Genomic DNA, 10,220 nt, shown 5'->3' on the forward strand with positions numbered 1-10,220 from the left:
ATCTACTGAGGTCCCTTCTGACCTTGAAAATCTATTAAATCTATGCGCTGCGATCCTAGCTAGGCATTTGCAGAACTGGGTATGGGGTCCAGGTCCCCTATCAACACCACGCATTTGCTGGGTGCAGAAGTGCTCTGCCATTGCTAACTGGGCGCCTACATGCTCTGCAAGGCTGGTGGGTAAAAGCATCCTCACCCACTGAGGCTGCAAAGCAGAGGTGGGCATGGGAATGCACTCACTCAGGATGATTCAGCTGAGGAGCAAACCACCCCTTCTGACCCATCCCTCCAGGTCAGAGTTAGATCAGAGCTGGCAGGTTAGATTCGAGCTGCTTTGCAAGCTCACTCAGCTTTTGGACTCTCTAGAGCTCTACTGACACCATCACCAAATACCACCTGGGTAAAGCCTTGGATGATGTAGGACTGGTTTGAAAGGTCTAGTTACACTTCACCTAAGGACAGCACAGTTGCTCTGTGCTTATGACCTACTGCCTGGACTCACTCCAGAGAAGAAAGCCAGTTTCATTTTCACAGTGGGTCCAGGATGACACTGGCTCCTGGGAAAAGAGCAGAGCAGTAGGTACTCATGTGCTGAAGGGACTTGGTGTCTTCTCCTGGTGACAGTATGGGCATGAGTGCTTTGAAGGGTCATGGAGGTGCCTGTCAGCATACTCGATGGGGCAGTATTCTGCAGGGGATACAGGGTGCACAACTCTAGGCCTCATCACAGCATCAAGTCTGCACTGCAGCGTTTCCTGAGTCAAAAGCCTCCATTCCAAGGAGTTCGCAAGGTCCCAGACTTGAAGACCAACTCGTGAAACAGTTTCCTTAGCTACCCTCAGGCAAACAACTCCAGACCCACCTCTTCCACCTTACCTTGAACACATCTTCCACACACCTGCTGAGTTCTGCCTCTTTCACCAACACGGTCCCTGCAGGTAAGTTTTCCACTGCCATTTCTGAAAGCAGACAGAGCAGGAGCATCAACCCTCCACTGCCCCCTGCCCTGTAGCTTCCAGCCAAAGGCAGGCAACGGTCACACATCTCACTGCAGTTTGGTACTGCAGTCACGGGAAATTCATGAGATCAGGGAGCAGACCAAACAGAGGGGAGCAAAAAGACAAAAACTCAGTAGGCCCCAGCACCTGACACCACTGTGGCAGGCCCGAAGGACTACTGACTCATCAGCATTCTGCACCCGCACTTACAGAAGAGCTGCCTGGAAAGCTATTACGTTTGTGGCAGGTTGCCAGCATTCCCCAGCTGAGGACCCAGCAAACTGAATGGCAAGGCTTCTCAGCTGGTGGAAGCCCCACTGCCAGGGTTCAGTGTTCAAGTCAAGCAGTGGAAGACATAGCAAAGCAGGGAGCTACTCTCTAGCAGGAAACAGAGCAGGTAACTTGGTCTAGGGAGGGAATTTCTACCTCCACATCTGCTGTAACAAACTAATTCTTCTCCTCCTGCCCCTGTAGTGATAACCAGCCTCCTACATAGGCACCCAGGAAACACCCATTCCTCCAGCCTCTGAGAACCGAGCCTGGGGATGGGAATGGGAGTCAGGAATAAATCTCCAGTCCAGCGACAGCAGCTATTCTATTCCCCGCTCAGCCCAAGCACGGCCAAGCTCTGAGCATGTCACAGAAACAAAGACCTCCTGGACTAGCAACTTTTTCTATATGTTCATTCCACAGCTGCAGTGAGCAGTCAAGGGCCAATCACAGTGAATCCTCAAAGGAAGATGAGTAATACACCCTGCAGCTTGAAGATGACAGGTTCAGGGAAAGGAGGATGGAAAGAGAAGCCAGTCAAGCATGGGATTTGGCCCAGTCTGCTGCCACCCACAGAGCCAACAGCAACAGGCTCTTACCTGCTCTATCGGAGCATCGGAGAAGGGGCTCTAGCATGGGCCGGAGCAGGTACTGCTCTGCCAGCTGAGGGTGCTCCCTCACCATGGTGAGAAGGGTAGTGGTGGCAACTCTCTGGAACTGGCGAGCTGTCAGTTTCTCCCGAATGTGCAGCAAGTCTAGAATCTGGAAGGGAAAGTGCATCTTAGCAAATTGTGCCAGGGCAGCAACACTTAAGACCAGAGCACAGTCAGCATCCACTCAACAGGAGGAGGCTGGGGAACCCTACAAGCATGGGCTCGATTGGGTGTCAAGCCTAGGAGGAGACAGGAGCTGCTGTGGAGTGCACACAGAGGGGGACATCTCTCCTTACAGACTGCCAGCAACACGCTCCTCCATCTTGGCCAAGCCTGTTCCCATTGGATTGTACCTACAGTTGAGCTATGCTACACGCTGTTCCTTGACCAAGGGGCGAAACCACTTTGTGTCGCAGTATTAGGAGCAAACAAGTTGGCCATCACGGACAGCACTGATGTGCCCTGGTGAGGAAGGGAATGAGAAGCATACCTGAGGGCACACCTGCCTGTAGTAATCTTCCAGGGACAGGGACTGCTGGGGACAAGAAGCCAAGATCCTGGCAATCATATCACATTTCCTCCAGTCTGCAGCTGCGGCTTCAGCGTTGCTGCCACCTGCGGCCCCAGCTGAAAGAAAAGGAGAGCGAAACAGAGGCCCCAGTTAGACTCAGATGCCAAATACCCACTCCTCTTGGCACCAGAGCCAGATGGTTAAGACTGAAAGGTAAAAGGTTGTTTTTAGTCTCCTCAGTTCGAGCATCTTTCAGGAGACAGAACTGCCTGCTGGGGGAAGGGATCACTGCTATCCAACACCGGGAAGGAAACAGCAATCAACCTCTCCACGCAGAGACCCAAGAGTGAAGAACTGGAGAAGGCAGGAATCTCAAGGCTTTCAACAAGAGCCATCCATAGAACATGAAACTGTTTCTAAGGGGCTTTAGGATGCATGAGCTGCCCTGCAACTGGTATGTTTGTCTGGTCTAAGAGAGAAGTGGCCTCCCTGACTGGCCAGGCCAGAGGAGAGCAGTTCCAGTTCTGAGATCTCCTAGACTAGAGAACTTGCATCATTTATTTCCCCCAAGCTCTGTTCCCACAGATCAGTGCCCTCCACAGAAACAGGAGCAGATAAAACCATCCGGAATGCAGCTCCTTAAAGCAAAGCTACCGGTCACACAAGAGACAACAGGGATCTGTAAACACAGGGGCTTTTGTCCTTGCTTCTCATTTTGCTTATTTTTCAGGTGAGAGGATTTTAAGCCACCCTTCCTACTTACTGCCTGCTCCTTCCAGGATGCCTCGAACCACAGCCTGAACCCCACTGGGTCTCATCAGCCTCTCTGAGAGCAGCTGTCCGCAGAGGCGCCGAAGCCAGGCAGGGGCCTGGGGCCGCTGTGCCTCCTTTCCAGCGGAGTGCAGGCTCTGTCAGGACATGGAAATGGGCAGGTTAGGCAGACCAGGTACTGCACCAGAGCTGTGCAAGCACTCCTGGTAGCAATGCACACTCCCTGCCCTAAAGAACCTTAATTTATCTGTGATAGTAGGAAGAGGAGCGGGAGGATTTTCAATCACTCACTTCACCACCCAGTGGCACAAAGATAATTAGGGTTTAATTAGATGGGATGTGGATCCCAGGAGCCCCTTCTTCACACAGAACTATTTCCTTAATTAAAGTCTCCTGGGGTCATGCAGCAGCACTGACAGGCTCGTTACCAAGAGACAGAAGGTTCTCAGGATGAATCAAGGCTTTATGCACACACGGGTAGTGCAATCCCAGCTCCGGCTACTGCTGGACATGGCAATTCAGAGGTGACAGCACAGACTACATTGGCTCTGTGGCTAGGACAGGAAAAGCAAATGCCTTGCTGCATCGCAGTTGCAGCCTGCAGGCGTGCCACCCCCCAGCATCACCTCTATCACCCGCAATACCAACATCACCCAAAATACTGACTAGAGTGAGGCTACCTTTTTTTCTTTGTACCCCATTACCTCCCTCCTAACAAGGCAGCCCTCCCGTCCACATTTCACAGCCCAATTAAATAAATGGGGTGTTTGTGGAGGAAGGAAGATTCAATAAGAGCAAATCCTTGCAGATTCAAGGCCACTGGCGTTGCAGGCTACTCAGCGTGCTAAGAACAGTCCAGCTGCTTTCTTTAATGAGATCTGACACCTCACATGCCTCAATAGATGGTTCTTTCATGCTGCTTTTATCCCAGCACTCCAGAGGGACAGGGAGCAGAGTGGTGAGTGACAGCTCTCTTTAATGAGCAGCTGCCTTCCCTCCATGGTGGCAGCTCGGAGCTAACACCCTGGGATGACACTAGCCCATCTGAGTGGAAGGATCAGCATAATACTACGGAGTTAGTGCTGCACAGAAGCTCATTCCAGCTTCTTACAGACTCTAGGAAGTGAAGAACCTTTTACAGATCTCCATCTGTAGCCCAGAGGCAAGCATGGCCTGGTGAATGCATCCTTCCATGTTCCCTCCCATTAGGCTAACACAGGGAGCCCCTCATTGGAAATCTCGACTCTAAATCCAGCAGCATCGACCACAGGTCTGAAAATATAGCCCCACTTTTTGGGACAACCTTGTGCTGAGCACGGGGAGCACAATGCCATGCACTGGGGTGCTGAGACCCAGGCTCAGACCCCAGCTCCGTGATAGCACTGGGCCTCCATTTACTGAATTCCCTTGGCCTGCTCAAGCTGACAACCTTCTGTTCCACCAGCAGCCATGACCTTGTTTGAACAGCACCTTGGGAGGAAAAGATAGGGTAGAGATGCACCTTATAGACTGCCTAACTGAATCAGAGATGCGCAAGCAAGAGCTTACTTCATCATTTGCCAGTGAGCAGCTGCCCCCAAAACTTATGCATCTTTGATTCTGTTAGTCTAGAAGGTGCATTTCTAACCTGCCTTCTGCCTAACTTCAAACTAACACAGTACCTCTCTTGGCTTACAGGAGTAAAGACAAATGTCTAGCTGCAATGCCTTTTGCCACATACTGCCAGGAAACAGTCATTTCCAAGAGGCTGGGAACAAACCAAAAGCAGGGCAAACACACCCCATTTGGCCCTCAAAAACACACCTGTAAAGGGCAGTACATCTCAAGCCACCCCTAGCAGGACTAAAGACCAGGCAAGGGTGGTTTGGCACAGCAAAATGGAGCTCCAAGACATAAGACCCTGCCCCAGGAGGCCAGTCCCGATGGAAGTGTGAGCAACACCAAACTGCTGCACCCCTGGCAGAGAGAGAAGCCCACTGAGGACGCGCACACACCCTGGGAGCTCCAGTTTAGGGCAGGCCCAGCCGCCTGCTACGCAACAAACCCGGCATCACTAGGCACTTCTACAGACTAGTCAGAGTACAAGAAGCTGTACTACACACAGTTCTGGGAAGGACAGTGTGCCAAGGCAGTCGGCCGAGAGCTGAGAATTGCTATATGGTAACCAAGGACCCAAACGCGCCAGAAGAGACACAGTGCAAACTGCAGCTCTCCCAGTGGTAGCAGAGCTCTGCCTTGCGGCAGGCAGGCCACCTGGCATGTTTATTGCTACTTTACTGCCTCCAAGGTCCTCCATTAGATTGATGCTCAGTGCAACAGTCACTGCTGCCGTGGGCATCACAATTGACTGAATGCTTGGGTCTTTTACACTCTCAGCCATAACACGGATGTCATTTGTTTTTGCCCTAGTCTATGACTAGTGTCCAGGGCACAAAGCAGAGCCAACGGCAGGGTGGAGAAGTCAGTCACCAGCGCGTGCTTGGGACAGAGTGCCAATTCCCCTACCGAGGCTCCACTCCGCACAACAGAATGCTGCAGCCAGGACAGGTTGCTGCCATCGCTGTGATCCCTCCCTGCCACACAGCATGAGTGAAATAAAACAAGACCTTCCAAACAGCCTGACAGCTTAGGTCCCAACCCCACAGCTCTTCCCGGCAGCTTCCCTGGCTCACTGCGATTTAACCACCCAGCACATCGCAGTCCAGCTTGTCTTGCTGGAACACATATGAGGCAAACAGCCATCTCAGCCAGACTCCACCTCTAACCGCAACAGAGCCAGCTGCAGCCCAGGTACCTGTCTGGATCCACCCTGAAGAATGAGCAGCTCCCGAACGACAAGGGGTTGGTAGACTCGATCCAAGACGCTCTGCAAGGCCTTTCTGCAGTGGGTTCGCTTCTCTTCTGTAAGGCCCTGGAAAAAACCACAGGTCCCCATGCTGACATATCTATCTAGGTAGGAAAAGCAGCGCAGGGCATGTGTTGTGCTGGATGCTGGCGCCCCCTCGTGAGCCAGCAGCACCATGCAAGAGGCCTGTTGAGCATCTATCCAAGTGAGCCTCGCTGCCAGGAGCCAGCTTCTCAGCATCGTTAATTTACCCTTCCAAACCCCGTCCAGAACAGCTTTCTCATTAAGGCAAATGTAAATAAAAGCTGTTCAGGAGCAACTGTGCTGCACAAACTGCTAGGCGCAGGCACACCCGGGCACCGTGCCTCATCTCTGAAAGAGGACAGCAAAGTGTAAAGAAACTCTGGTGTCGGTAAATGCAGGATACCTCCCCGCAACCGCCGAGATGGTCTCTATCTGCCCACAGCGATGCCTGTGCTCCACTGGGGAAGAGAAAGTTCCCTCCTCAGCACCAGACACTGAGTGCAGGGGCCATTTGTGGCAGTCTGAGCCTCTTACTTCCTAACCCCACGTACTCCCCAGGTACTGCCAGCCTCCACATGGACAAAACTCTGTCCCTAGACACAGACCTGCTGTAGCTGATCTCACTAACCTACTGTAGCACAGATCGGACCTCAAAGACAAACTGACAGAAAGAACAGCTCTAGGGTTCTTCGACCCTGTTCTCCTAGGAAACCTCAACCCAAGCACAGGAGCACACGCCTGCATGTAGGCAGAGATGCTGAGTCCTGCACACAGAAGCCAGGAGCCTTTCACAGCAAATGCTGTCCCCTGCCCACTGAGCTGTTTCTGAAACACATGAGGCTTCTCATGACTATTTCAAGGTCGGTTTTTCAACACAATCTGTGAAGCGAAGCCAGGAGAGGAGGCAGCTGAAAGGGAACCTACACCAATGCAAGCCCCAGGCTCTGACAGCCATCAGCCAGAAATGATGGGCAGTCTAGGCTTCTCCAGTGGGATTTGTAATACCCAGAAACCAGCGGAATGGGAAAGGGAAGGATCTGGCAAGTCACTAGCCCTTCATGCCACCCTGGTTAGATTCCCCATCCCGCATTATCGCTGGGCCCAGCACGTGGTGGTAGAAGCCATGCAGATGAAAGGATAGGAAAGTCTCTCCCATGCAGCTGGGTTCCTCCGATCTGTTACAGAGTGGTTGGAAAGGCCTCTACAAGGGCTTCTCCTCCGCCGAAGAGATGGAGGCTGCGTGCACAGTTTAGACAGAAGATTCTAGCTGGGACACACACCTTGGGCTCCTCCGGTGGCCTTGCTTCCTCGCCCTTCCCTTTGGTCGGGCCGAACCCCAGCTGGCACAGTCCTGCGAGGAGGTCCCCGAGATGGCGGGTAAGGAGGAGGTTGCCCAAGGACGGGTGCTGGGCCACCTCCAGCAGCACCGTACAGCTGGCATAGAGCCGCAGCGTGGCGCTGGGGGCAGCGTCAAGCGACACCGCATCTCGGACAACGGCACTGAACTCCGTCCGGTGCTGCAGGGGCACTCCGACGCCTGGCAAGAGGTACGGACAGAGGCCCAGGGTCATCACAAACTGCAGCGCTGACTGCACAGTCCTCTGCTGGGAAACGCTGAGGGTGTCGGGGCTCAGGGCAGGAGCCGTCTCAGCTGTCCGGGGGTTTGGGGGAGCCGGGCGGTAACTGGCAGCCAAGAGGACCATACACTCTTTCAGGCACAGCAGCAACAACAGCACTTGGGATGCAAATTCCCAGGTCACGTCGGCAGAACCGCCCAGCCACGTCGCCCGGCTCGTCACATCAGCCCGCACGTGCCGCAGCTCACTCCACTCCGCATCCCGCTCCAACTTCTCCTCCACCGCAGCCAAGTTGGACCTCAACGTTTCCAGCAGAGCCGCGCGATTTCCTGCCGGGAGAGCGCTCGGATCCGCTGCTGGAAAGAAAAACGAGCCCGTCTTCGGTACGTGGACTCCATTCAGTCACACCCAGCACCTCGCGGTCGTGAACGAGGTGCCGGGCAGGAAGGCGCCTGCCTCCCTGTCTTGTCTAGTGCATCGGCCACCTCACGGCCAACGTCGGCCGGGCCTGGAGCAGGCCTCGCTGGCACTGGGGGCGGGGGGCAGGCACCCAGCCATGCACCGCGGGGAGGGGGATGGCCTCAGCCACGCACGGGGGGGCAGGCACCTGGGGGTGGGGCTGGCCTCAGCCATGCGCCATGCACCTGGGGGGGCATGGCCTCAGCCGCCCCCTCCCCTCTCACCGACGCCGGCGGGCCTCCCCAGCAGCAGCTCCAGCGCCTGGGCCACCCGCTCCAGCTTCAAACTCGCGGCCATGGCTGCCCGCCGCAACGCGCCTGCGCGAGACTGCCGCCCGGCCGCCATCTTGGAGAGGTCGGCCGAAGCTGGACGCCATCTTGGGAGGGTCAGCAGCATCGGTATCAGCTTGCCGCCATCTTGGGAGGGTCGCCCCTATACTGTATAGGCCCGCCGCCATCTTGAGAGGGTCAGCCGCATAGGTAGAAATTCGCTGCACTCTTGGGAGACTCACGCCTATATACGTATAGACCCGCCGCCATCTTGGGACGGTCAGCTACATAGGTATCAGCCTGCTGCCATCTTGGAAGAGTCACGCCTATATAGGCATAGGCTCGCCGCCATCTTGGGAGGGTCAGGTCAGGCCAGTGGTGTAGCGGCCCTGGGCCCTGCCCAGTGCTCACCCTCATGCTGCAGTCATGGAGGGTGTGTAGAAATTTTACTAACAAGATCGTAAATAATAGTGTAGCAGTTAAACTTCTATAGCAGACTCAGGCTCTAAGGACAGGCTGATACAAGGTCGTAAATAATAGTGTAGCAGACTCAGTGCTTCAAGGACAGGCTGATAAGACACAGGCCTCGAAGTCGGAGGCAGAGATACAGCCCACCCCCCACTAGTTAACATGCAGACAAAAAACAAACAAACCAGTTCTGAAACAATTAAGAGCTGTCCCACACTGACCTGATATTCACAGTGGAAAATTCCCACCTGCGCACGCGTCTAGTCTGTAAACTATAAATCGCCTCTAACAGTCTTATTCGGGGCCTCTGAGTTCGCTCAGAGTGCCAGCACGCTGAATAAATTTTGAGACTGATAGCGACTCTGTGTCTTTGGGAATAGCTCCGCGAGGGGTTACGAACTCCTCAGCAGGTGCTGGTATCCCTGCCCGCCTCCGCTCAGCTCGGACAAGCATGCCGGCTGCTCTTAGCCTCTCTGGGGTCATGGGCTGCAGCAGGGATTCTCAGCCGGGCGCTGTGAGCCGCTACCAAGGGTGATGTGTGGCGCTGTGCTCTGCCATGCCAGCCCCGCCGGTCTGGTTCATCCGGTAAACCCAGAGCTTGCAGACGGGCTCCCTGAGGGATAAAACATCTTGCCCTGCTGTGGGCCAAATGCCCTGCGGCAGAAGAATTGCTCCAGAGAAGAAGCGACGGCAGAGCTGGCGTTTAATGGGCAGTCCAGCTCACCGGCTGACGTGAATGCCTCTGCATTTAATACGGAGCTGGAATTGTATGCAGTCGTGTCCAGCGGTGCAATGGCACCAACCCTTCCCTGCCTCTCCGTACAGCTTCAGGTCACATTTCCCATGCATGGCTCCTAGTTGTCCTGTCATCGCCTAGGACTCGTGGGCCATGATATCCCACGGACGCACTCCCAGCTCAGAGCAGAAATCGGTGCTAGCAGTCACTACCAGCAAATGCTGCTAGCCCATTGCTGCCGTTCGAGGTTATCGGTCAGATCCCAATCCAACCTGGTTATGCCTCCAATCTTTCTCCTCCAGGTAATTCACCAAAAGCAGTTTCCACGGATCCGAGGGGACGGCTGTGCAGCACTTCAACACTTGGTGGCACCAAAGCAGAGTCAGTAAGGGCTCGATAAGTGCCGCACCCTCTGAGAGCGTGAACCTGAGCTGCTGGATGTCCAGGTGCAATGCAAATCATGGGACACCTTATCTGTTCCCAACATTTCCTTGATCAAGGGATGTCTCCTGTGTGCTGGCAAATGGGGCATCAGGAGCCCCACATCTATCGGTTTGATAACAGGGACATAGGCACGCAAGGTTCTTTGGGTAAATCTGATCTCTTTTGGGAAAAATTCTTCTTTGCAAGCTTTCAGATG

General features: G+C 54.3%; 1 protein-coding gene across 3 annotated transcripts in view; it reads right to left on the reverse strand.

The window, feature by feature from the left end:
• The window catches only part of TANGO6 (transport and golgi organization 6 homolog), a 54,662-nt gene extending 46,195 nt beyond the window's left edge, over positions 1 to 8,467 (reverse strand). The window contains exons 1-7 of one of the 3 annotated variants that reach the window (XM_090062315.1): positions 8,332 to 8,467; positions 7,352 to 8,004; positions 5,997 to 6,113; positions 3,195 to 3,339; positions 2,411 to 2,547; positions 1,867 to 2,029; positions 876 to 958 (exon numbers count right to left, since the gene is read on the reverse strand). In XM_090062315.1, the coding sequence (XP_089918441.1) occupies positions 876 to 958; positions 1,867 to 2,029; positions 2,411 to 2,547; positions 3,195 to 3,339; positions 5,997 to 6,113; positions 7,352 to 8,004; positions 8,332 to 8,452 (1,419 nt within the window). In that variant the 5' untranslated portion in view covers positions 8,453 to 8,467. Of the gene's footprint in view, positions 1 to 875; positions 959 to 1,866; positions 2,030 to 2,410; positions 2,548 to 3,194; positions 3,340 to 5,996; positions 6,114 to 7,351; positions 8,005 to 8,255 lie in introns of all 3 variants that reach the window. The other 2 variants (XM_090062317.1, XM_090062316.1) reach the window with 2 other exon arrangements.
• Positions 8,468 to 10,220: the final 1,753 nt, after the last annotated feature.

This window comes from Crocodylus siamensis, chromosome 9 (genome assembly GCF_052110815.1).
Source record: "Crocodylus siamensis isolate JL-2025a chromosome 9, ASM5211081v1, whole genome shotgun sequence".
NCBI classification, from domain to species: Eukaryota; Metazoa; Chordata; order Crocodylia; family Crocodylidae; genus Crocodylus; species Crocodylus siamensis.